The sequence below is a fragment of the Mya arenaria genome, chromosome 2 (genome assembly GCF_026914265.1).
Source record: "Mya arenaria isolate MELC-2E11 chromosome 2, ASM2691426v1".
Classification (NCBI taxonomy): Eukaryota; Metazoa; Mollusca; class Bivalvia; order Myida; family Myidae; genus Mya; species Mya arenaria.
The window spans coordinates 10,977,022-11,003,350 of record NC_069123.1 but is presented as its reverse complement, the minus strand read 5'-3'; the positions used below and the strand labels follow the sequence as shown (position 1 = coordinate 11,003,350).

The 26,329-nt window shown below is 34.9% G+C and overlaps 3 protein-coding genes across 7 annotated transcripts; 1 reads left to right on the top strand and 2 right to left on the bottom strand.

Annotated features, from left to right (window-relative positions):
- Positions 1 to 1,981: 1,981 nt before the first annotated feature.
- Positions 1,982 to 8,286, bottom strand: LOC128244891 (uncharacterized). Of its 2 annotated transcripts, none has more exons than XM_052963007.1 (4): positions 8,147 to 8,286; positions 6,730 to 6,982; positions 5,347 to 6,135; positions 1,982 to 3,064 (listed from the first exon to the last, which is right to left on the bottom strand). In XM_052963007.1, the coding sequence occupies exons 2-4, from the start codon at positions 6,968 to 6,970 to the stop codon at positions 2,739 to 2,741; spliced, it is 1,356 nt and encodes a 451-aa protein (XP_052818967.1). In that variant the 5' UTR covers positions 6,971 to 6,982; positions 8,147 to 8,286; the 3' UTR covers positions 1,982 to 2,738. The 2 variants fall into 2 exon arrangements, with proteins under 2 accessions (XP_052818967.1, XP_052818976.1); XM_052963016.1 differs by having other exon boundaries at positions 2,926 to 3,686.
- On the top strand, positions 8,266 to 12,436 carry LOC128244902 (thioredoxin, mitochondrial-like). Of its 3 annotated transcripts, none has more exons than XM_052963028.1 (4): positions 8,266 to 8,357; positions 10,508 to 10,780; positions 11,006 to 11,129; positions 11,640 to 12,436. In XM_052963028.1, coding segments are annotated over exons 1-4 (513 nt in total). In that variant the 5' UTR covers positions 8,266 to 8,355; the 3' UTR covers positions 11,754 to 12,436. The 3 variants fall into 3 exon arrangements, with proteins under 3 accessions (XP_052818988.1, XP_052819007.1, XP_052818997.1); XM_052963047.1 differs by lacking the exon at positions 8,266 to 8,357 and adding an exon at positions 8,529 to 8,547; XM_052963037.1 differs by lacking the exon at positions 8,266 to 8,357 and adding an exon at positions 9,191 to 9,208.
- Positions 12,437 to 13,219: 783 nt separating this feature from the next.
- Positions 13,220 to 26,322, bottom strand: LOC128244876 (la-related protein 7-like). Of its 2 annotated transcripts, none has more exons than XM_052962987.1 (13): positions 26,277 to 26,322; positions 23,820 to 23,940; positions 23,176 to 23,254; positions 22,651 to 22,754; positions 21,753 to 21,833; positions 20,970 to 21,134; positions 20,518 to 20,626; positions 19,281 to 19,938; positions 18,321 to 18,412; positions 17,007 to 17,122; positions 16,262 to 16,406; positions 14,346 to 14,440; positions 13,220 to 13,875 (listed from the first exon to the last, which is right to left on the bottom strand). In XM_052962987.1, exons 2-13 carry the CDS (start codon positions 23,904 to 23,906, stop codon positions 13,804 to 13,806), a joined length of 1,803 nt encoding a protein of 600 aa, XP_052818947.1. In that variant the 5' UTR covers positions 23,907 to 23,940; positions 26,277 to 26,322; the 3' UTR covers positions 13,220 to 13,803. The 2 variants fall into 2 exon arrangements, with proteins under 2 accessions (XP_052818947.1, XP_052818955.1); XM_052962995.1 differs by lacking the exon at positions 26,277 to 26,322 and adding an exon at positions 25,212 to 25,231.
- Between the last annotated feature and the right edge of the window lie 7 nt (positions 26,323 to 26,329).

Below are 26,329 nucleotides of genomic sequence, written 5' to 3'. Positions count from 1 at the left end.
TATATGCATTTTTTGCTTTGATCTTTAAAGTAATTTAAGTTGAACACGATAATGCATTAAATTTAAAAATAAAAATAAACGAACATTATTTCATAGAAGTAAATATCAGCAAACCAGTGATATAAGACTGCTGACAAAAGATCAGATCGCAGATTTTCATATTTCCGTTCGAAAATTAATGTTTTATGGCTAAAAACGTTACTAAACGGTTAAAGAAATTTTTTAAAAACATCAATGCATTATCGCATAAATTGGTTCGTTTCAAGACAAAAAAATAAATTAAATAAAAGTTGTCAAAACGTTCAATTTGTGCGAGTGCAGCTTTAAGTCATAATCAACATTTTGACTGAGTATATATGAGCCAAATTATAATTTATTCGGGACACTAAATATATACTATTATAGTATATGTATACTCCAGGGTGTATACAGTATGCATGCACTTTACGTCAATGTTCTGGTCGTACATCATTGACTCCATTCACTTTATAAGTCTGTTATTTATATCGGGAAATCCGATTAGCTATATCGTTCTTAGGTCCAATTAAAACCAGTATGGAAAACCACCGCCGGGACCGTATTTCATAATTAAATATCTTTGTGAATATGTTAAACTTAGTGAAGAAATGTTTTGGTTTTTTTTAATTTAAAGAAAACTAACAATGTTTTAAGACCAACGATATGGAATTAAGCAAGAACACAATTTAAATAATAAAGGCATATGCATTAAGTTGTTGAACAAAAGAGAGTATTAAAAATATTATTGTTATTTTTTAGTTTAAAATCACAAAGTTGCAGCAGCTTTATGAATACCGCCTTTCATTATGTTTCATGTTAAAAACTCAGATAGCCATTTCTCTTTGACCCAGGACCATTCCACAATCACGTTTAATAAATAATAAACTATAAATCCATATTGCTTAAGAGATCGTGTACCGTTTGTAATTTTCCAAGTCAATGGTTTATGTTTTATTCACTAAAATTTATCCCCATTAGATTCCATTAATTGGGTCGCTTTAAATTCCAATGAAGGAGTTTTATATCAATAGATAAGTTCGCAGATTACAAAAAAACAACAACATACATTAGTAGAGAAGCTCGGCTTTAAAAACGTTTTTTGTACGTCATCGTGAACGTGTGGATTAATTTTCATTGCCTCAAAGGGCGTCATATTGTAATTGGGTCATTCGTCTGCCCTTCCGTACTCGCTGTTCCCAATTATTAACTGAATAAAAGTTCTGAAAGCGTTGAAAGGCTGTGGGCGCGAAAATCTTGATTAAACTTTTCTACCATTTTGTTAAAGGGCAAAACAAATAGAAACCAAAAAGAGGTTTTTAAGAGGCCCAAAACTGTAACCGATAAGTGCCTGTCATTACCTAAAATAGCAAATATAAATAGAGTTTTAATACAATTAGCTTATCTCATAAAAGTAACTGATAATCCCATTTGTACTAGGATAAATGAACATTGCTTCATCTCGCAAGTGTATTGGTAGTGTAAAATCAATTCAATAAAACCAGTTTTTGGCTGAGGACGTTTTGACCATTTGCTGTAATTTAAGTAGGGGCAGGGTATTTTAGTCAACACATTTCTGCATTATTAACTATAACTTGTTTAATTAAAATGGTCTTTTAATTCGCAGTATTTTAAACATAACATTACACCATACGTCCAATTTTGTAACCCCGGCGCATTAATTTGCTAACATGTCATGTCAAAAAGAAGATCAGACGCTACCTACACTCGATTTGCAGTACTTAAGTCTAACAATATAAGAATGCTTGAGCTATGGAATCTCCAGCAAGGTAGGCAGGTGATCAACAGATGACACGTATCGATTTTGAGGACACTAGGTTAAAGTTACCTCGATTCATATACTACACACACATATCTGTATACCTGTCTACCCAAAGGCCACATTCAATTTGGCAAAATCTAACATCGATTAGGAAAAAGTATAATTGACCGTCACATTTTTAAAGATGTTTTTATTAAAAACAAATATGTATACAAAATACCAATAAAAATCCGTAAGATCACCTGTCGGTATACATGTACGCTAATGGGGGGGGGGGGGGTAACATTGTAAAAATCAGCAGTAGGAACAAAAGGAATCTAGGAACAATATAATATGTATATAAAATATAATGAATGTACTTGTAAACAGTCAACAGTTCCAAATTAGGAGGTATCAACAAAAATAATCAAGTAATACATCCAAAACGATACACAAGAAAGAATACTCGGTGACAATTGGGCAAAAGAAAATGTGCATTTAATTTTCGGTTGTTGAAATTAGTTTTTTTGTTTTGAAAATAAACAAATGTACTAGGATCATGTCTGGTATCACTGATCGTCGGATATCCCACTTGTGACGTAACGGAATTGTTCAGTCGTGGATATTCGCCGACGGATATCAATAATTTGAGCAAAATCTGCTCAATGTCAGACATGTACATTTTGATAACACAATTTAAGTGCAACATTTTTTTACAACAGAGTTTCTAACCCAGACAAACAAATGCCCACGTTTTACAAAACACATTTTGAATCACATTTTATGACATAAAAATGCTATATGGATGAACATCAGATTGTTGGATCACACACCAGTTATCTACCTTATATTAATGCTAGCAAATATCTGTTTTGGTAGTGAGAAAATATTTTAGGTGACTTCTTATTCGTAACATTTAGAACGCGTTTATGAAATACTAGTGAATAGCCCCAACCCACTCTCATCCCTTGTCATACATGTTCCAGAATTCCGTATCGCGGGTGTTACCGGGCTTTATTTGAATCGTTTCTGGGGGTGGCGTTACCGGCGGAGTTTGAAAAACAAAATCCTCAAAACCACCCTCATTCTTTTTGTCGTCTGCTTTCTTCGGTGCGGTTTTTGGTTTTCTTCTTCCTTGCGGTTTCGCCTGGGTTTGTGTAACAGGGGCAGTCTTGGTTCTCGGCTCCGGTGGGCCCCAATCTCTTTTGAATTTAGGGGCGTTGTCAAGAATAGAGTCCCAACCCTTTGACAGCAGAATTTGAAGGAAGCGCGCCTCGCGCCACTTGCCTGCGTGGGAGGAGCATAGTGATCAGTGATTGGCTGTTTGTACATAGCCTTTAAATGCGCATGCGTGAAATTAGTGCAAAGAAAGTGAAAAACAGAGAAATAGAATACACCCAAGAGACTAAATCTATGAGTACTCAGTGTTTTAAGAGTTGTGCAAAACTAGTAAAACAAGTAGTGCGATGTGTTTTCGTTTACGTTTTGAGGTTAAAATTTGTTTTATAACGACAAAGGCTACCAGTAATAAGTCCCAATAAAACTTTTTTGACAAATCTTCACAATAATCATCTTTCCCAGTGATGATTGTTTAAAGGGTATTGACTGAATACTTGATAAACAAATGAACTGCATCGCACTACCACGTACAGTACAAGTACCGATCGGAACACGTCGGCCGTTATCCAACAGTCCATCCCGAAGCTTGCCGGAGATGGCCGAGTTGTTACGATTGTACCAGTATAGGCAGTACTTAAGCCAAATCGGGGAAGGGGCATATATTTGAAAAGGTGAGCTAGGAAGAAGGCATTTTATTGCGGCTGATTTTTCTTTTGCAGTGTTTCTACGAAGTAAGCCTCCCAGGCCTTTGTCATGCGCTGTCGTAAAACATTGTGCTCCGCCCATCGGCCTAGAAACAAATAAAACCCGGATCAGAGGTCTGGGGCTACATGGTTATATGTTTAAAGGTAATGGTAAGAAAAAAATAAGGAAGATTATAAGGAAAATAAACGAAAAGGTTTTCGAGAGGTTGCAAAGTCATGGACCCAGAACCTAAGAAAACTCGAGGGCAGTAATTTTGAATGCGTCAAATACAGAAATTTAATTATCGTGTTTTATTAAGAGAAAATCTTAATGATATAGTGAAAATAAATTGTATATATCATTTCCTTTTCATACAAATGTAAGAAAACAATATTTCAGTGGTAACGCCACGCAGACATTACTGTGCCAGATTTTCGGTTAGATTCGAGCTTAAGAGGTTTTTGCCAGGGGCGTAGCGTAATTTTGTATACCGGATTTTTTAAGAGGTCGATTTTCTTTTTGATAATAAGTCGACACTCTTGGGTCACGAGACGACAATGAGAGGCTCAGGAAACAAAATTGGTAACTGCCTAAGGAAACTGCTCCAGATCTTTTTCAAAAACTAATATTTGCATATTAAAACTACACTTCTAAACGCTATGCCCCTGTCGTGAGATAAGATGAAACACTGTTTGTGATTATTATTTCCATAGTAATTAAACACTCAAATAGTATCAGCAAAGGAATACGTATTCATGTAGTCTGTTCTGTTTTTTTATTAGTTTAAAGCAATATTTTACATAATAGTTGACATGAATTAAATTCTTAAAGAATGGGTGGAGCGACCGAAGCGAACGAGCCATTCTTAATCATTAAGATTTTAATTCAGGGCATCCAACTGACTTCGAATACAACCTCATTGGCTGACACATTGTCAACGCAAAATCTGACGCAAGGAGCGCGTCTCGGATGAGTGGCAGTGGGCGGAGCTTCACACACCCGCGAAAGTTAAAATACTTAATGATTAAGCCTAGAAATAAATGATTGCCTATCTTTAATTTCATTGGCTGTAAATGTAGGTTGTATTCTAAAGCAGCATACATCACAGGCGTTTGTATCTTAAAGAGGAGGTGTGAGTGTTAAGAGAAGTGAAAGAAACGTGCAAAACATTATAAAAAGTGGCATAGAATGATAAAGGCAAGCGCGCTTCATAAAAACAGCAAGCGGCGGACATTTTACACACGAATGATAAAATACTATTAGTATAATACAGCCTTCTATGGCACTCTTTTGGCATGGTGACAGTGTAAAATGTCGACCACAGGCAACATAGCCAGCAATCAAACTTCAAATCACTATATAAATGTAACGTCATATACCATTTTCATTCATCAGAGGTTTGATAATAATAAATATCATGTTGGAAAGAAAACATCATCGCTCTGGTGTACGAGAATGGTCAGATATTGAACGAATATTTAATATTCCTGGACATGTACAGTCGAAACCAGTTGGCTCGAACGCGCATGGGTCGAATTCCTCGTTGGCTCGAACTAGATGTAAAGGACCAATTTCTTTATACAGAAGGCAAACGTTCCCGCTTGGCTTGATTTTTCCGAGGCTCTAGGTATTTTCGCCGGTTCCTGGGAGTTCGAGCCAACGGGGTTCGACTGTTTTTAATATTTTGATAAACGAAAATTAAATGTAATATTATAAGCGTATAAAATACTACATACAATAAATGTATAAAGAACTTATATACTCACTAAGCTCATCCTTCTGATAGCGCCACTTGTCCGGGTCTGGATGGCGGAACAGGTGAGTCTGGTCATTGAAGGCCGTCTTCGTCGTGCTCACCTTGTTGTCAATGGAATAGCCGGGAGCCACACTCATGCGCAGAGCGTTTCCGAGCATCTCGTAGTCCGAGTTCACGTCCGCTTTGATAAACTTCGGCACGTTTACTGGTCCCCGTCTCCTTTGCGCTTGTGCCTTCGCTTCTTTTTGGTCGTTTATTGTCTTTTGCACGACGTCTTTGTCCGAAAAAACATTGTCACAAACTTTACTACCGAACTGGTGTTTTATGTTTTGGGGTAATGTCATTGGTTCCCTTCTTGGGGTGCGCGCGCTAAGTGCGGGTGCCTTTTTCGTCTGGGTCGGCTCTGCCAGAATTCCTCTCAAATCTCCGGATCCGTATCCCTGATTCCGCATCTGTATCTCAGACCTTTCTCTGCGAGGAAAATCCATCCCGGGCCTCAATACGTCTCCGATCAAAGTATAATTATGAACAGGCGGTCGTTTACCGTATTTATCCCGGTTAAAATTACTATTTTCGTTAAGTCCTATATTGTTTATTTCGTGGGATCCTCGTAGATCTTGCTCGTTGTACCACTGGGGTCTGTCAGTGGGTGCCTCTCTCTGACTAGTGGGTGGGGCTTGAACACGTGACTGCTCGTATAGCACCTGCTCTTCCCGACGTCGGATTTCGTCCGAGTGCTTGCTCAGTTTGTCACGCTGTGTCTCAAAATCGCGCCGAGATTTTTCCAACACCGCTGCGGCTGAAAATATCAGAATCGATAGATACAATAACTGTATTGCATTCGTTTAAATATGTTTTGTTTGATTTAAAACGTATATACAAATATACCTCATCAATGTTTGTCTTTACAATACTGTGCCTTGCTTTCTAATGGTGAGTTCAATGTAAAAGATAAGATCCGACAGTGAACAAATACAGATATAAAATCAATGTTTTTTTAAGTATGTTAAGACAGTATAGTAACATTTCAGTAAGTATCTTGATATGAAACATTCGTTGAGATTAATCAATCTTTAAGATACACCGCAGTGCAAAACAGACCTGAATAGAACTTCAGTGGAGTTATTGTTGAGCAATTCAATACTTCAATTGAAATACATTTGTGAGATATATTCGATACTTTAATCGCCTACATTGTTCATAATAAAAACAAATAAGTGTCGAAATGACAAAGCGCAGTTACATGTAAACACACAGAAAAGGGACAATGAGTAATGAGTAAGAGGGTTAACACATAAATCTGGTTTAGGATCTTGCAAAAAGAATCATTCCGGTGCATAATCAACAAATGGCAGCCCTGCCGCTGCAATCATTGCAGAACACTTTTCCCAACCTGGTAATTGTTTTCTAACGTCTTCGGGGAGTGAAAATTTCTGCCCAGGTCCCTTTCCACCTGGAGTTCTCGGAACGCTGATTTTCGATGGATCAAGGCCTCTAACCGACCGAGCGGTCTCTTCCGGGAGCATTTCCAGGGAGCTCCCGAACAGGGACACCTTGGGCATGGCTTCCGTCCGCCGTGACCGGTTGCTGTCGGCACCTACCGCCAGCTTCATTTGTACGCCCGCTGCTGCCATTCCGGAATATTGCTGTGAAAGTGGTAACACAGTTCTAAGTGCAAACACGTGATCTTTTGATGGGCAAAAGTGATAATGATATTTGTGACTCCGTATATTTAAGCATCAAATCTGATAATGCATGAGTATTTTTCAACACACAAGTCAGACTATAATTACAATAAGAAATTGGTCTTGGAAAAGGTGCATACAAGATACAATTAAAATACAATAATCTTTATTTAAAGTACAAATGATAACAAGAAACATAAGCTCTATGAGCTATTTTCCGACATGTAGGCTTAAGGTGTTTCAATAAGAAAAAAAACTACATGCATAAATAAAACTTGCAATTTCTGTACCACTGGCACCCGATTTTCATATCATTTTAAAAATATAAAAATCTTATAATTCCCAACTCAAAATTCTAATAACATTTTTTTTCAATATTTTTTCACAGTTTTGGTATTATAATTTTTAGTTGGGAATTATATATAATATTTAATAAAAAAATGATTGAGTTTGAAAATCCGGTGCCAGTGGTCTAAACATACTTATAACAAGCATATGACTATATGGTTGGTGCTGTGAAGTATTCGGAGTCACAAAGAACATGACGGCATTTGAACAAAAAAAGCACAAAAACTGCATTCAAAAAAGGTACGGAGCAAACGAATCACATTGGAACATTTTAGAACTGTATACGTCTCAATCAAAAGCATACACAACATAGATCTATGGAAATACACGCTTTGACGTAAGCAATCGATCGTCATTGATTAGTATTTAAAGGTTTGACATACATGGGAATAAAAGAATGTTAACAAATTCGCTGATGATTTGACCAAGCCAATCCCGTAGTTTTAGTTGATCAATATTGAATTATGCAGACGTGTGAGCTTTAAATTGAAAGTTTACTGAATTCGAGCGAACTTTGGAATTGGTCAAAAAAGTATTCATTCAAAAACCAAGGGACATATACAATATGACAATGCAATATTTCACGTTTTCATGCACACGAACACCGTGAAAAATATATTTTAGGAAGAGGAATTTGATTATATTGGAGTACACATGTATGTCGATCATGAATGCATGTAGATATCTAACATGCAAGCTCAAGCACATAATAATACACAAATGAGTCAAATCAAACAAATTATGGGTTTGGTTGTAAGAAAAACCTATTCAATATACCTGTTTACATTCTACTTTCACTCTATGTTGACAGAAAAACTCTCACACAAAATGTTTCCACTTTCTATTCCTGCTTGGCAACTACCGTTGTTATTGACGCATTGAACCCGGAAATAGGACAATAAGAAAGTCACATTACCGTCACGTGACTAATTACGCATGTTTTGTTGACGTTTTGTGGTTTCCGGTTTTAAAAATAAAATAAGAAAATGTAAATATTGCATTTTTAACACTTCTCTATTTTTTTTTCATTTTAAAATGTACGAATTTTACGAATAAACAGCTAACCTTTAACTATCTTCAAAGACAAAGCGTGCAAGTCTACATGATTTAATGAAAGATTTTAAATTGTCACATAATTTCGTGGTGTGTTTAGACTTTCTTGCTGGAAGATCATAGAGGTCAGATACCACGAAATAAAGTTTCTATGTATTTATTGTCAATTGATCAATGTGCACTCGAAATAACAATGATTTCTTGTGAATTAAGGCACCAACATCATATATAGGGAGAAAGTTCAACCTGGGTACTAATGCACCAGTCATTGAGTCAATTGTAACCATGGCCCCACAAGGTTTGGGGTATACCGGCGATAGCCAGGGAAATGGGCTGTGTTTTTACCATCCCGGTGGCCCCCCAGTGCTGGGTGAATTAGGTGGTTTTGTATTCGCGCCAAATATAGCAGGGAATGTGCCATACTTAGGGTCCCTGTGGTGCAGGGGCATTTGGCGGGGATTTTACCATCAGTTCATGTCCGCAGGGTGGGGGTTTTACCCGGGCTTGGCTAGACTGAAAGTCAAAGTCTTCACTATTCCCCGGACCTGGAGGGGCCATGGTTACAATTGACTGGTGCACATACAAGTCCATATAAACAGCTGGTTCAGTCTGACAATTTCGTTTTGGCGACTCTGCACGTCCATATCCCACTTTTTGTTTACCTAGCCAAGATTGACAGATCCCAGCGCCAAGAATATTGAGCGGAAAGATGGGCACATGCTAGGTAGTTAAAAAATGGCAATGCTTTGTTGACAGATCAATCTGAATTAAAGTTTCATGAAACATGTAAGTGTAATTAAGAGCCGAAAATATTTTATGTGTAACTTTTGTGTTAATATTTAACAATGCAGTGTTTAATATTGTGAAGTTATAATTGACTTGTGGCGTTTAGCGGACAAAATGAATGTCCAAATGTTAAAAATAGTTCCTTAAACGCACATTATTGTGGCTTGGTACTAAACAACGAAGAAAAACATTATGTTTCTCATTACAGGTAGACACAATAATGCGCTTTAGGGGGACACTTTTTAACTGATTGACATTAAAATCATTCTCCCTAACAACTAAAGTACAATGATTAAACAATGCCAAATGCATTTTTCAACTGTTACTCGACAAACACTGAACAATGAACAAACATTTAAGTTACATATCAATTATTTAGTAGCAAAATTTTACAAATTACTCTTTTTTTTTTTAGTGAAAAAATTGATGCAGGTCTGCTTCTGTCAACTATTCAAGCACTGACTTTTTTATTTGATATGGGGAAAACGAGGTGTACGTGACGATCCGAAACGTCTCCCAAACAAAAAATCATCAGAAGACTATGAAACAGCTGCTTATATGGTCTGGTTTCTGATAAGAAAATTGTTGGTTGAACATAACCACTGTGTATAAGATAAGGTTGCCACATCTAGAGTAGGAGTGAAAACAATGCTGTCAAAATGTAAAAAAAAGAGGAGATAAAGAATATCCAGCATTTTTAGCTGTTTTTCAAAACAAATCCAATTCAGCTTCAAAAATTATAAATACGGAAAGTAGCTAATGACCTGAGATGGTATAACCATGCTTTGATTTATTGTCATGCATTAATGACAATAAAAAATGTAACACTGAATAGACACTTTGAAATTGGTGTCAATTGCCCTCTAAGATAACTTTTATTTTCTGTTTTATAAAACTTCATTACAGTGTAGATAATTTCCAAGTAAAAGCAAAGTTTGATTTGAAGTGTGATTTCAAAAACTGAAGATATAACAGTTCTTTGAAAATAGCCTTGCCCAGAGTCAGAATTACGTTTAAGTTTAAGAAATTTATGTTATTTTTATAACTAGTCTTTAAAAAATGGGGGTGGGTGATCAGACTTGGGTGGAGATATGGCATGTTTGATCCAGTCACATTTTGATTTGAAAGGCTTTAGTGATTTTCAACATAATGATTTACAAGAGTCTGCTTCACTATTGGTAAATTCTCATATTATATTCAGCATTTATTGGGCATGTTTCCTGTCTCCAGGGACAGGACAGAAAGATATGACTTTTAAGAGGTTGTTCATGTCACTTTATCTTTTTTTCCTAACTCCAGGGTGACATCAAGAGTCCTTTTCCGAGGTCTTTCAACCTTACGAAGGCAATTTCCCACCAGAGTTGTATCCACAGCTGCTGTTAAGTCAAGACCCCTGTCCAGCCTTTTGAGACAATCAACACACCAACCACACACATTGCCGAATGCTTCTAGCCATACACGGACACTGTGCACTAAAGGAGAAGGAATGATAATCAATATACAGGATGAAAAGGATTTTGAAGACAGAGTTATAAACAGTGATAAGCCAGTTGTGGCAGATTTTCATGCAACGTGAGTATTGTTTTTCTGAGTTTTATTTAAAAAAATGTCCCATTTGTTCTGTTGCAATACAAATCTAGGGATTCATTTATGAAGGTCATTTAAAACTAACAGTACTGTTTACAAGTCTGTTCAAAGTTATTAAAGCATTGAAATCCATGTTGTTTTCATGCATTAGACATAAATAAAATACTAGTTTAGCGTAAATCCATGCCATTTACTTCTATTTATTTTTAGTTGGTGTGGACCGTGTAAGATACTAGGACCTAGGCTGGAGGCAATTATTGGAGGAAAGAAAGGCAAAGTGGTTCTTGCAAAGATTGATGTGGATGATAATATGGAGGTTGCCTCGAAATATAAAGTAAGTAAAAAAAAAAGTAAATGAAGTTGTCCTCATTTTATTCCAATTTATTTTGATGCAACTGATAAAGAGGCAAGTGTATCAGTTAAAAAGCTGATTTAAAGTTACATGAAAAAAACCTCATAAAATTGTGTTGATAAAACAAGCACTGCCATCAGTCATAATTAACACAAGTCTGCAAGCCCTGCACAGGGAAAATTATTTTTTGGGTTTTGATGAAATTCTGGATTTAACAGGGCTTGTTGAATTCGTTTAATGCCAAGAACAAGTGTAAAACTTCAGGCTTATTCATTGAACAGTCTGATTTCAATGATTGCACTACTAGACATTGTAAATACTAGAATTGTAGCCATAGTGGAGAATAACCTTTCATAACTTAAGGATACTGATGTATCTACTCTAGTATGTATCTGTAAATGATAATATTTCTTTATATAAACAGGTAACGTTAGAGTAAGGCTTTTGTGTTTTTTTGACTGCCATGGTAAACTAATTGCTCTCTTCTTTCAGATAAGCTCAATACCCACTGTGATTGGATTCAAAAACCAAAAGCCATTTGGACAGTTTATTGGTCTTCAAGATGATGATCAGATAGACACATTCATTGAAAAGCTTATGGGATAGATACAGACAAGTGTTTGGAATAAAGCTTGCATTTATTGTATCCATCCATGTATTGTATTTATATTTTAGTATATTTTGACTGAAAATATAAACATTTGTTTACACTGGTAACTTTATACTGATGCTAAAACTCCTGTAGTATTTTTTTTTTATAGTTTTAACTCCAATAGACAAAAGAGTTGATATTTATACTGAGCGCAGTTGTTATTTATAGTTTTTACACCAAATGGCAATAAAGTGGATAATTATAATGAGCGCAGCTCTTTCAGTGAGGTAGAAAAAAAATCCAATTAGGGAATTGTATTCGTAATTCAGTTCATTCTCAGTTTCCATGGTTAACAATAAGTTAACTAGCTTTTTTTGTAAACTAAGTACACATTTTGCTTGCTAGCTTGTCTTGTGTTTCGAAGCAAAAATAGGTGAGGTATTGTTATAGCCATTGGTGTTGTTGGCGTTGTCAAAGTGCAAAAAAACTTACCTTGGACATTACTCTGTTAAAAAATGTTACTCAATTACCATTCAAATCAGAATGGGTAAACATTTTACCAAGACAATAAACACATGTATAGAAACACCCATAACTATGACTTTATCTTATCTTGATAAAATGATTGTCAACGAAATCAAGATAATGTTCAAATATGGCTTACTACTAACTAGACGAAATAAAGGAAAGTTAGAAATTTCCTTGTTTGTTTTTCTAGAAACAACACTTTTAAACTCAGGTGGAAAGGGCCTTCATCATCATTCTTTTTTAACATGGTAGTGGTTGACTTTTCAATTAATGGGCTGTTACTTAGCACAGAGAGATTTTAAATTGATTTGCACAAGTGTTTGGTACATAAAGATGACAGGTTGGGAGCAAGACCCACAACCCTGCCTATACTGCATCATTCCTCCACAGTTGATGTTAACCATCATGGGGTGAGCATATACAGTCAAAAGTCATGATTTTGAAATCGTTGGGACCTTAAGGAATACATTGAGACAATGAACATTGGATATAATCGAAATACAAATGGCGTATTACAAATGTACTTTATCCCAACTCATTTTCACATAACCAAAACATCGATTTTGAAAGAATTTTATCCTGAATGAAGGCATTTTAGTAATTGCATGATCTTTTGAACTGAATGGCACTTAGGGGGCCATTTGTCACTTACTGTGAAAGGTCTTCTTATAACAGTTCGCAATAAAAGTTCCAGTTCGAGCTCTTAAATTTCCGTAATAAAAAAAGAAAAACCAGCACCATTCCAATTTAAAACAAAATGGATTACCATGACTGTCATTTTTTATTCAATTCGTTCAATACTTGTTTATCTTGTTTTCATTCAAACACTCGAGTTATGGCCCTTGAATCGTTTGTAATTATGTACAGTATAGTTTTGGATCTCTGGAAGGATGAATTGTCACTGCGCTTCATGGTACTCGTACTGTAGTCAAAACTGATAAGCCACAAATAATTGTGTTGAATGCAGTTCATTTTAATAAATTTAGTTTCATTAATACATAATTATGAGGAGGAGGAAGGAAGTCCACTTTAAGGTAGTAAGATTGCTTGAAATTCAATTTTGACAATCTACATAGTTGGTGGAACAATTTATAGTATAATTGACTCATCAAATTTATCACAAAGAAACAAAAAGCTTACTTAATTATGTGTAAACCACAACTGATGGCACATGACATTTACAGGTTAATACCCGTCAACTGATGGCCAATGTATTAATCGTAACACAGTTAAATGTTAAAACAAACAACGACTGCATTGAATGATATTTGTCTTTGAACACAATGAAATTCCATTCACCTTCCAGTGACTGATGCATTTCCCCGAATGAAATGAGTTTGTGTCACAACTAAACAATATACTGCTGAAGTCAGTCATCGGTGCTTATGAGATGAAGTCATTCATAATTAGCAAACAGGAAGAGGTCGTTCGTCATTGTTGTAAATGTGAAGAATCGATCGTCTGTGTTACTGGGAAGAAGTCGTTCGTCATTGTTGTAAATGTGAAGAATCGATTGTCTGCGTTACTGGGAAGAAGTCATTCATCATCAAAAACAATGTGCTTTCTCTCCCAATTTTCGACACTGGCTTTTTGGGCTTTCTCCATCCACTACAAATAGAAAACAGTGGGTACAATTAAGCCAAGCCCAAACTGGTAAAATCCTGGAATGACTAGTGCAAGGGATGCTTAATATCCAATACAAAACCTGTCGTAAATTTTGATAAGAATGGTTCTTGCCCAAATGCAAGTATTCCTTATCGTAAGTAGTACATGTAGTTCAATTAGTGAAATCATGTTGGAAATGTCTATATTTTTATCAAACCTTACCTTTGTCATGAACACCAACAATGAATATTACAATGTAGCTAACTCACTCATGAAACGTACTTATGATACTCACTCAGGGAGATATGTTACAATCATTGGCAGACATCTGTAAATATCTTGCTAGGCATTTTTTTGAGCCCGATTTGCCTCTTGAAAAATTGTGAATATAAAACCTCTGCGAAATTTGACCAATCTACAATGATTCAAACTTCCATACATATATAAACAAATAAATTATTCATATACATGACCTTCTGCTGTCCGCGTCGTTTGTTCCTGCACTTGTTTCCCAACTTGGCCTCCCGGTCCGCTGTTAGTTTATCCCAGTACTGCTTCTCCTCGTCACCTGGAATATAGACATGTGTATGCAACATGGACTTAAAATTTGATGGTAATCGCATTCATTTGAAACTTTCAGGACTGGTCTTCTTTTTAAAGCTGCACTCTCACAGATTGAACGTTTTGACATTTATTTATTTTTTGTCTTGGAACGAGCCAATTTTTGCGAAAATCCATGGAAACCAGTGATATAAGATTGCTGACAAAAAATTAGATCGCAAGTTCAAAAATTGTGTTTTATGCAATTTTCTTAAACCGTTGGTAACGGTTTAAGCCATAAAACATTATTTTTCGAACAGAAATATGCAAATCTGCGCTCGGATCTTTTGTCCGAAACCTTTATCATTGGTTTGCAGATATTTACGCAAAAATTTGCTCTTTCCAAGACTAAAAATAAGAAAGTTGTGAAAACAGTAAAATCTGTGAGAGTGCAGCTTTAAAATAAAGCCTAATCTGTTGGTACTTTTTAACAGCACCATTAAAATATTGGCCTGTTCTTATTCAGAACAGTAACCAATAATAGGTGTTTATTTTTATCAGCAGACATTTGTATAAAGCTTAGATAGATTTTTCACAGGTTTGGTAAGTTGATTTATTTCAATGTTTTGATTGGTAGTTAATTATTGGATAAATATTGACCAATTAATGAACTTTGACCAAACCAGTTAACCAGTTTTATACAATTGTGTGTTACTTCTAGTGAATGTAAGCCAGCCATAGGAACAAACAAGTCAAAATAAATTAGTCAGCTGAATAAATTTCCAATCCCTGGATTGACATAGTGAAAGTGATAGCTAAAATTCATGACCTACACTTTTATTCATATATTATAACTTAAGATTCAGTGCGTTTGACCCAAAGCGACATACAATAAACATACAACAAACATTACAATGTGTCAGCATTTGACTATAAAAATTATAAGGCAGGCCAAAGGACGGCTATATCCTCCGCCGTTTTTTTTTAGTATATTTTGTTTTTCTCGCAACCTGACTGGTACGTTGTATCTGACCAAAAATTGTACACAACCACTGGTCAAGAGTGGGAATATAGGAAATACAAGTTGTCTGATCAGTAACCTAAATATTCTTGGATATTTGAACATATTATAAAAGGATATTTGTTAAAGTTTTTCATATTGTGTGTGGTGTAGGTAAGATCAATGTCAAGGTTATTTTGGCTAAAAATATGAAGGAAACTGAGTCCTTGATTTATAACATCGATGAAATAGCAAGCCTTAAGTATTTTTGATAAAGTGATATATATATTATGGTCACGTCATAACATTGTTTTACTGCTTTTGAAGAGAAAACACATGTTATAAATATATCATCACATTTGTGTCCATTTTTTTTTTTAAATATTAAACTTGTTGCACATAATGATAATGCTTGGTAGAGTGCGCTAAGTATCAATCTGTGCAACTTGTTTAACTCTTTCAATTAACATTCATATCTTATCCTCTATTTAGCATTGTCATAATATGAACCCGAAACTTCATGATGGATTACTGGCACAAGCATGTGTACTATGACCTTTAAATGTCTCGTGTGACCTTGACCTTTGAGGTATGGACCCGGGTCAAGGTCACTGCACATCGTCTCAATGAGGACAACATTTGTAACAAGTAATATGGTAATCCCTCAATGCATAAGTAAGTTATAGTCTGGACACGAAATGTTACAGCCAGACAGACAGACGGATGGACAGAGAGACAGACTGACAAAGCGCATTCCTATAATACCCTCCCCAGTTTAGTTGCGGGGGATTAAAAATAACTATAAAAGTAGTATTTTTCTACTTTAATACATTTAAATGGTAATCTAACCAGTGATGAGAGAAAACTTGACTCCTTCTTGTTGTTTGTCCGCTACCGTCCTGGCCGAGGTTGTGTCCTTACAGCGTATGAAGCCTTCTGTTTGGCTTTCCCCGATGTCGATGTAGGCAACCTGTACCTCCTCTCCTAAGCTGGCCTGTAAGAGACACAAATTCTTGTTGTAATTTATGTACTGTACATCACATGTTTTTTGTCATTATTTCATGAAAATGATATTACTTGACACTTCAAACTTCAGTTTAAACATCAAATGTTTAGAATAATTATGTAGTTCTTACTGTCACTTAAAGTAGTTTGAAGTTTAGGATTAGTATGCATTTAAAAAAATTGAAATATGTTTGCTATTACAGCAATATACATGTATTTACTGCTATATTTGTTTTATATTTCAACATAATTTTCGAAAGCGAAAGTTCTAAAATCGGGAATTGTATTCACAGCAAAGAATTTAATAACACCCTGCGCTCAGGTCGTGTAAAGCAAGATGTTAAAAAAAGATTCCTGTCGAAAGACTGTCAAATTTTATAGCCATTCTCCAATACACTCCATGACAACACTTCAATTTCCACATCTTTGTTACACGATATTTTAATATTTAGAAAATTGTGATAATCGCTTCATGATTTTGGAACAAATTTGTTGAAGACTAATTATAAAAGCTAAAATAAGGATACCCTGGTACATATTATGATTACACTACTTTAAGTCCTTTATATTTTAATATCAAATAACAAACCTTGAGATCTTTCCTCTTGAGGGGTTGCTCGGATGAGACTTTTACTATAACATCCGCCAGAAACTCAATCTCTTTGCGCTCCTTGCTGTCCTTGTCACCTTCTTTATGCTTGGATTCTGTATAATTATACCAAAACATCATGTCAGTGTAAAATTAAATAAATGCAACACTATTCAAGTGCACAGACAAAATTGCGTAACACGAATGCTAATTTTGTTCGTTGTTTACATGGCCTTTTTACCCTTCTTTGCTTTAGCCGATACCTGAGGTCCAGACCCTGTTTCTTCCCTAAAATAGCCTCTGAAATTCCCAATTTTCCTAAAAAAATATTTATATTTATTTTCTCATTTAATAATGTTGCTATGTGATATATTCAATGCTCTATTTTGTTACCAAAATGTTTGAAAAAGAACTCTCAGAATATTTCGCCAAAACTGAAAAAAAAGGCTTTTTTCCCCCACAGAAAGCTTATGGTGTCTTTCCTGTAACTGGTTCTGTTTAAAAGTTTCAAAGGCATATGTCAATTGACTTTGAAAATATTTGAGGTGGTACGCAAACTTTAACATAAGTGGTTACACACGGCCGACACACGGGTGACTAGGATAGCTCTCCTTATTCTTCGAATAGTCGAGCTAAAAATGTTTGCTTTCTGTAGTTTGAGATATTCCTTACCTGTGTGTGGGGGTTTGAGGGTCTTTTTCACCATGTCCATGCTGGCTCTGTAGTTTGAGATATTCCTTACCTGTGTGTGGGGGTTTGAGGGTCTTTTTCAACATGGCCATGCTGGCTCTGTAGTTTGAGATATTCCTTACCTGTGTTTGGGGGTTTGAGGGTCTTTTTCACCATGTCCATGCTGGCTCTGTAGTTTGAGATATTCCTTACCTGTGTGTGGGGGTTTGAGGGTCTTTTTCAACATGGCCATGCTGGCCTTCTGTAGTTTGAGATATTCCTTACCTGTGTGTGGGGGTTTGAGGGTCTTTTTCAACATGGCCATGCTGGCCTTCTGTAGTTTGAGATATTCCTTACCTGTGTGTGGGGGTTTGAGGGTCTTTTTCAACATGGCCATGCTGGCCTTCTGTAGTTTGAGATATTCCTTACCTGTGTGTGGGGGTTTGAGGGTCTTTTTCAACATGGCCATGCTGGCCTTCTGTAGTTTGAGATATTCCTTACCTGTGTGTGGGGGTTTGAGGGTCTTTTTCAACATGGCCATGCTGGCCTTCTGTAGTTTGAGATATTCCTTACCTGTGTGTGGGGGTTTGAGGGTCTTTTTCAACATGGCCATGCTGGCCTTCTGTAGTTTGAGATATTCCTTACCTGTGTGTGGGGGTTTGAGGGTCTTTTTCAACATGGCCATGCTGGCCTTCTGTAGTTTGAGATACTCCTCTCTCAAAACCAGCCACTCTTTCCTGTAGATACAATAAATATAGCGTTTAAACAATAAATGTTCATGTGAATTCTGTTAATGGTAAACAATTATACCAAGTTTCATTGAAATATTTCTAACATTGGTATGACCAAGAATAAAGTTCTTGCAGGACAACATCCACAACCATGCAAAGGCTACGACAATACCTTGACAAGCTTAAAATCAATAAGTTCATTCTAATATAAGTATAAAGAAATTCGTATCGAATAGCTTAAATTTGACTATAGCTGAGATTTAAGCTGATGAATACATACAGAAGTACATTAATAAACTTTTAAGATACTGAGCTAGTCAACAAGAACATTTTATTTAACTAAAGTATGTGTCTACATGTGTATTTGACTTTTAGTTTAAAGATGCACTCTTTCACCAAAATATGCATGAATAAGTATCGAAAACAAATGGTTCTTATGAAGGATACCGTGTTTAATTTGAAAGAAGGTGCAGAAAACACACTTTTCTATCTTATGAGACGATAGTTGATAATTGTTAATCTTTTAGGACCCACCAGACATTTAATTTAGTGTGTTTTCAGCTTTTAAATACACAGCTACAATCTTGTTATCAGTAATTTATATTTTCCATAAGAGCATTATTTAGTATGTAGTTAAAGGTTTATCAGTCAAAATTAATGTTTGTTATACATGTGTATGTATTGATTTTATATATTAGTGTAACTTTAACTAGCAAATGTATTTGACTGGTAGTTTCAGAAAAACATATAACTGACATAATAAAAAGATTATCCTTTATATCAAGATATAATTATTGTTATCTTATATCAAAACTACAGAAAAAAATTAATAGAGACAGTTTTCCATAGACAGAAAAACATAACATAAACTTACTTTGCGATAACTCGAAGCTCTGGAACTTCTTTTTCACTCTTTGACTTCTTTCTCCTCCTTCTCTTCTTCTTTGTCTTGTTTTCCTTATCAATGCCAATGTTCTCTGTTGCTGATTCCATCTCAGAACCACTTTTCTCACTTGGCTCATTAGCACTATCAGTGTCTATTTTAACTTTCTTTGCTGGAACACCCTCACTCGACTTTTCTGTACCACTTTCATCTTTTGAGGTGTTTACAGAGTCATCAGATGTTTTAGATCTGCTTTTCCGCTTTTTAGCTCTTTTTTTACCACCTGAAGTACTTTTACCCTCATCTTCAGCATTTGATTCTTTGTCTTTATCTGGTACATTAAATGACACTTCGGATTTCTTTCTTTTCATAGGACTTTCAGCAGTCTCTGAATCTACAACAGTTTCACTGTTTGTTCTTCGCCTTTTTGATTTACCAGCTTTTCCAACAGTTTCTGATTTACTACTACCTGTTTGGTTCTCATTTTTTTCACTCTTACTATCGTTCTTGCTGGCTTTCATTTCATCAGTTTCAGTCTTACGTTTTTTACCTTTCTCCGACTTATTACCGGAGCCATTGACTTTACTTTCTGCGTCACCTTCCACCATCTCCTCTGACACTAGCAATCCCTTAGCTTTTTCTTCTGTAGCTGAAAACATAAAATTAAATTAAAACTTAAATAAAGAGCATTCCTCCACTATATCTATCCATTTGGTGGTCTAAATTATACTGAAATTAGTTTACGAAGAAAGTAATTTAAAGAACACAGCAAGGAGTGAATACCTGAGTGCTTGTTTTAAGTATATCAGTCGAAAAAAGAGCATAACTAGACAAATATTAAAGCAAGAGCTAAAGGTCTTATTGTCCTCAACTGGCAACATTTGTAGAAAGTTTCGTTAGAATTGCTTGAACATTATAGAGTTATTGCCAAGTGTGTTCATGCTGTTGACAACATTGACACCAAGGATATCACAATACCTTGACTTATTTCTTTGAAAAACACTTACAGAATAATGCAAAACATAACTAAAGAAGGAAAGAAAGATTAAAATAAGGATACATTGTATGTACATGATTCTATGTATTGTGAGGTACACTTAAAGCGACACTTAATAATAACCAGCTGAAGCACTGATACATATTGTGTAATTTTCATAATTAATGATTTTCATCGGCACTAGGGTATTCTGCAAAATGGTTGAACACAAGTTTTAAGCAGGAGTTATACCAATAATCTGGTCAGTTGGCAACTTCTTCTTAATGGCCTCAAGCTGATGGCTCGACTTGGGAAACATCCCTACTCTGTGGGAGAAATTAGCTGGAGGGTTGTTCAACTCCTGTAAATATAATACATAAAATCATGTACATTTGTAAGGAATGTACACAAACAATTTATATATTTATAACCTTGATATTATCCAAAAAATATGTTCAAAGCCATATTATTTATTGAATTGATGTATTGTGGAACCATTAATAGACTTTTAAAAGAGTGACAGGGTGCTAAGTGCACATTGTATCCGGCTCATTAGCTTAAACGTAGACTTGTTACTATTTTGGGACAAAAATACTTGAAAAACATAGAAAGAGACATGCCTGAAATGGCCCCTGTCAAAATGATAAAACTTTGCTTTAAAAGTATGCAAGTGCCAGGAAAACATAAGAGTGAAAACCACCAACCTTACAAGCAGCCTCTGCACCCTCTACAGTCTCAAACTCCACAAACCCGAAGCCCTTCATATCGCCCGTGCTGTTGTAGCGGGGCAGACTGACGTAGACCACCTTCCCACATGGGGAAAATACCCGCCGAACCCAGTCGTGACCCATCCCATGTGGCAAACACTCCTGGAAAAATATTCACACATTGAATAACAGCTGTATGCAGAAGAACACTTAGATGGAAGACTTTTTATGAAGCTACAAATGACTTGACAAACAAGTTTAAGCCCTCAGTAGACTAGTGTTTCACTCACCTTTCCAAAGCAGTTATCACATCATTACTCATTTGTTAAATTGGTTAACTTATTTTGATGATAGTGTGGTCTGTCTGTAGTGTTTGCATTTATGTATGTGGTGTTGCTACATTTATGTCTTTAGTTCATTGCCATTTGGCCCCTGCCTCTAAAAAGTGTTTGTTTTTTAATTTTTGACTACTGTCCATGTCCCTGTATATTTAATTGTTTTATTGAGATCATACACTCATTTTTTTCATTGAATATCAATCTCTAAAATTAAATTGTGCATAATTGTATATTGAACATATTTGAATGCATTATATTATTTGATATATTGTATTACTACATCAAATATAACTGCAATAAACCAATGTTATTTGCCCTTGAACTTATAAGTAACAAACAACCTTTTATAATCACACTACCACAGAAATAAAGTATATCACTTTTGATTTTTAAATTAGAATTCTGAATACTAATGATAAAATCATTACAAATACGGATTTACCACATAGACTGTGCGCTCATCCACATTGACAGGTTCTGAGATGGGCGTGGTTCTTCTTACATGGGTCTTTTCTTCATTTACCTGAAAAAGATATGATAAATAACTAACCTAAACATATTTGCTTTGTCTAGAAAAATCTTTAACAGCTAATATTTCTGTTTGTAAAACTGGATGAAATATAAATATTATTTTGTCTTTCACTGCTATATATTTTGAACATATGGAATATTTACCTATCCATTATTTTTTAATACCATTTGCGATTAAAAGTTGATTGGGGACTGGATATACCCAACTGTATTTGTTGTACCACATACATAAATGCACTCTGAACCAAATAGCAAAACCATTTTATCTACTTTCAGGATAAAAACCCCCACAATTTAACTACTTTCAGAATGAAGTATAGGTTAGAGTCTATTGTAAATAAGTAAACTGAGAGGGAAGCATAGTGAAGCAACTGTGGTTTCTTATATACAAGAAATTACTAAGTAAATTCTTACAAACTTAGTGTAAGTCCCTCCCAAATTGCATTACCTTTAAAATTAAGCTGTGCACCTGTTAATAACTGCAACAAATTGTGATGTCATTAAATTTAGCCATGACACTGAAATTGTGCCTTTGCATATACAAATAGTAGGCATGGCTATATGCGCATGAGCAGTTATAGCAATTAACTTGTGTAATCATGAAAAGTTGTCCTCAGCAATAAGTAACAATTTTTCACAAATAAGAAACTAAACATTTTAAAAATGTAGCGCCCCTGATTGGCTGACAAAGTAGGGCAAACACTAAGTCAAGTTTTATCTTCTTAAAAACTATTTTAACAAAGTCTACACTATCCTCAGTAACATGTATGATGATATAAATGGCTTAATACAATGTATAATCATCCAACCTGGAGCATATCAGATTTGTCATGCAGGGCCTCCGCCAACATGTGCATATCTGAAGTAAGGGACTTCATTTTGTTGAATCCCAGGAAAGTGTCGAGGGCAATGTCTGAAATAAAGCGTTGTATAAATTGATACGCTGTAAGATGCTTGGCTGGTAGTTCATTATCAAGTAATAATAGTGTTAGAAACCATGTGTACCTTTCAGAACAGAATGAATTTCCAAACACGAGCTACTGATAGAAAATGAAAATTTTAGTTACACAAGTTTATATTTAATAGCTGGATTGAGGAGACAGCTTAACATTTATATGAATCACATTCTAGTCCATTTCCTGTGTAGGAACCAGTACGTAACTGGTATCCATTTTGCCAAGCCATAAGAAATTTAAGTGCTCCTTGTATGGAATAAACTAACACCCTCTTTGGTGATAGGCAGATATATCTTCATGTACAAATGTAAACCAATTCACTACCTCTCCCAAACTGTAAGTCAAATCATAATATGGCATATGTAACAAGTTACTTACATCCATCTGAGGTAGCTTCAATGGCTTTTTTCAGAAACCGATCCTTGTGCAAGTTTGCATCACTGAAGTAAAACTCCATCTGAAATATGCCCGGTGATATGTTATAAAATGAAACAAAGTCAAGATATTTATATAAAAGCATTCAATATCAAATTCTATAGAGTTGGTGAAATAAAGTCAGTCAATAATGAAAATGATAAAGTATTGCATTGATACACCTCATGGACTTTCAAAGTTTCCTCTTTCTTATTTTCACAACAACGACAATTTTTCATTCCTAATTTTGAAGAACATACATCATATGAGCCACATCACACTATTTTGGGGCTTAAGACGTTCATATGCTTTTTTATTGGGGGATTTTAATTAAATGATATAAAAGCAATATATATATATATATGGAAAATGTCATGATGATATTTCTAAAATTGCTTTGAATACCTGTTTACAAGTAAGATCATGTTTTGCGGATTTCAAATACTAAATTTGATGTCAGAACAAAAGTACATCATTGAAATGGCATAACAAACATATCTTTTTAGTGTCAATAATACAACAAGCTTATAATATCAGTTTTACGGTAAGACAGTATCTTTATCTAAGATATACTGATATTTTAGTGTCAGCTGAACATATTGTTTTACCTGGTTTCTTATGTTGGTATACAGAGATTTCATCCTGTGTCGAGGTTTCTTGGCTTTGCGTTGATCAACATTTTCACCTTCTTCCATTATGAAGTAGTCTTATAATCAACCAATTTATCACCTGAAAATAAATATTGAATGAATATATATATTTAACATTGAGATTTCGATCATTTACACTGGTTAGAAGATAAAAGGTTGTTTCATATGTAGCTTCATACATGTACATACCTTGGGGGAAAATGACAGACAAAATCTTGTTTATATAATATGCATGAGGCAAGGGATAGCATGTTACCACTAATACTCTTCCATAACCCAGGCTGTACTGTCAGTTGTCTCGGCAGGCAAGTGGTCTAAGTGGCTGTTATAAAATTTGTAGTCATTTGCAAACTGAGTTAAATCAAACTTTCACCAAAATACTTTTTCTATGAGAAAACATTGGTACGAGCGTCTGTGCATATGTAAGTCAGATTTTCACAGAGGTTTCCCTGCGGATCAATGAAACTGACACATTAATTATTCATGATTATGAGATATTCTTAGCGAATAGCGTAGTAGTATTGGATGTTCCAGTGTTGAGGTAGCTCACTATGGTTAAATTTAATCATATTTGAAGAAATAATTGTGCACACTTGTGAAACTTATCCAATCAGGCACTCTTGCTCTATCTTATAATTAATTTTAGTGGAAAACAAAATGTAGAAGCCTGGACGGCATTTCAGAATGACTTACTGGTCTCATTCATTACAAGTGTCAGTAAGAGTAAATAATAAATGTGTGGAGTCCCTAGATACAGGGATGCAATTAATGTGAGGAATGATTACTTTACGCCTTCTGCACCTGCTACAAACAATTCAAAATCTTTTTTTTTTTTTTTTTTTAAATCTTGTCAATTTGAGTCAAGGGCAGGTTAGCCTAAGGTATATATACACACTAGTCTAAAATAATAGACATTCCCTAACGTCTAAATGGGTTTGTGCAAAAACAGGGGGATTTTGAATAATATTGAAATTGTATTTTGGGAAGTATTTTATGTTTGAAATAGATAATAAAGGTTTATATTCATATTCCATGGGTGAAGCTCCTAGGAATAAGTGGTTTTGAGTGCTTGTACAGCGCTTTTCCAGGATTATATGATTGCCAAAGAAACTGACTTATTATCATGCAGAAAATGCATGATTTTCTGTAAACAGCTCTTGTTCATGGATATACCCTAAACATACTCTTTGATGTAGATTTAGAATGAAACATAACCTACAAAATTAAGCAACATTTTTATTCTTATACTGCCATACTTCAACAGTTTAGCACAACATTCACAACGGACCCCATTCACAATATGCAGATCCCGCAATGTCTGTTTTTTTTAACCAATCCCCCATTTCTCACCATTAGTGTCACATTCAGATAGCCATGCCCATCTCCATTTGTTAGTTTGTTTACTTTCTAAGTCTAAAACACATTTTTTATGATTCTCAGTCCAAGAGATCACCGTAGGGACCAATCGCTCGACTGGCCAAAAAATGCAGTCCAAATACCAAGAAACTGTGGTGTACAGCACTTAGTATTAAATAACATTATCTGGTAATATTCCTTGTTTTTATGATATTTTATAGATGCAATATGCTTTAACCCGGAATCCCGATCAGAATAACTCCCCACTTTTGGTACAAAACAATTATTACTTGAAGGATTTGCCATATTAAAAATCTTAAATAAAAAATCAAACAACGTACAATTATTTGGACTTGAATATCCCACAGTGATTTGGAGGGAATGAGCTGAATTTTGACCTTTACAAAATTTAGTGACATTTTACCTAAAATATTGTCTAAATAGAGTTTTTCTGACTTTGTAAAATTGCCGTAATTCATAGTTATTTATGCTAGATATTTGGTATGAGTGACCCCTTTGATGAATCTGAAGAAATATATATATATATATATATATATATATATATATATATATATATATATATATATATATATATATATATATATATATATATTAGGTTATTTTAGGTAAAATGTCACTAAATTTTGTAAAGGTCAACATTCAGCTCATTCCCTCCAATTCATTGTGGAATATCCGCACTGGATCTGGTTTTCAACAGTGATTCAAATTGACAAAATGACAATAGTAAATTTTCCGAATTGAACATTTTAAGCTCACTTATTGAAAAAAATATACAGTCACAAAGCAATATTTATAACTATAATTTAGAAAAAAATGATAATGATAGGACGAATTAGCACGGCTGGTATTTATTGAAGCACCGAAATTTGATTTTTTTTCCGCGAAAACATATGACGAGACTGATTTGAGAAAAACGAAACAAATCAGCTTTTAATCTATATCACTCCTTTTTGTTGATATTCCGACTAGGATTATTAAACTACCTATTCAAAATTTTATACAGAATTAAATCGTTTCAGAAACATTTTTTTTGTTTACCGTTCCAGGTTACTCGCGCTGTTGTTTGTATCAGCGTATACGATTGGTCTTTT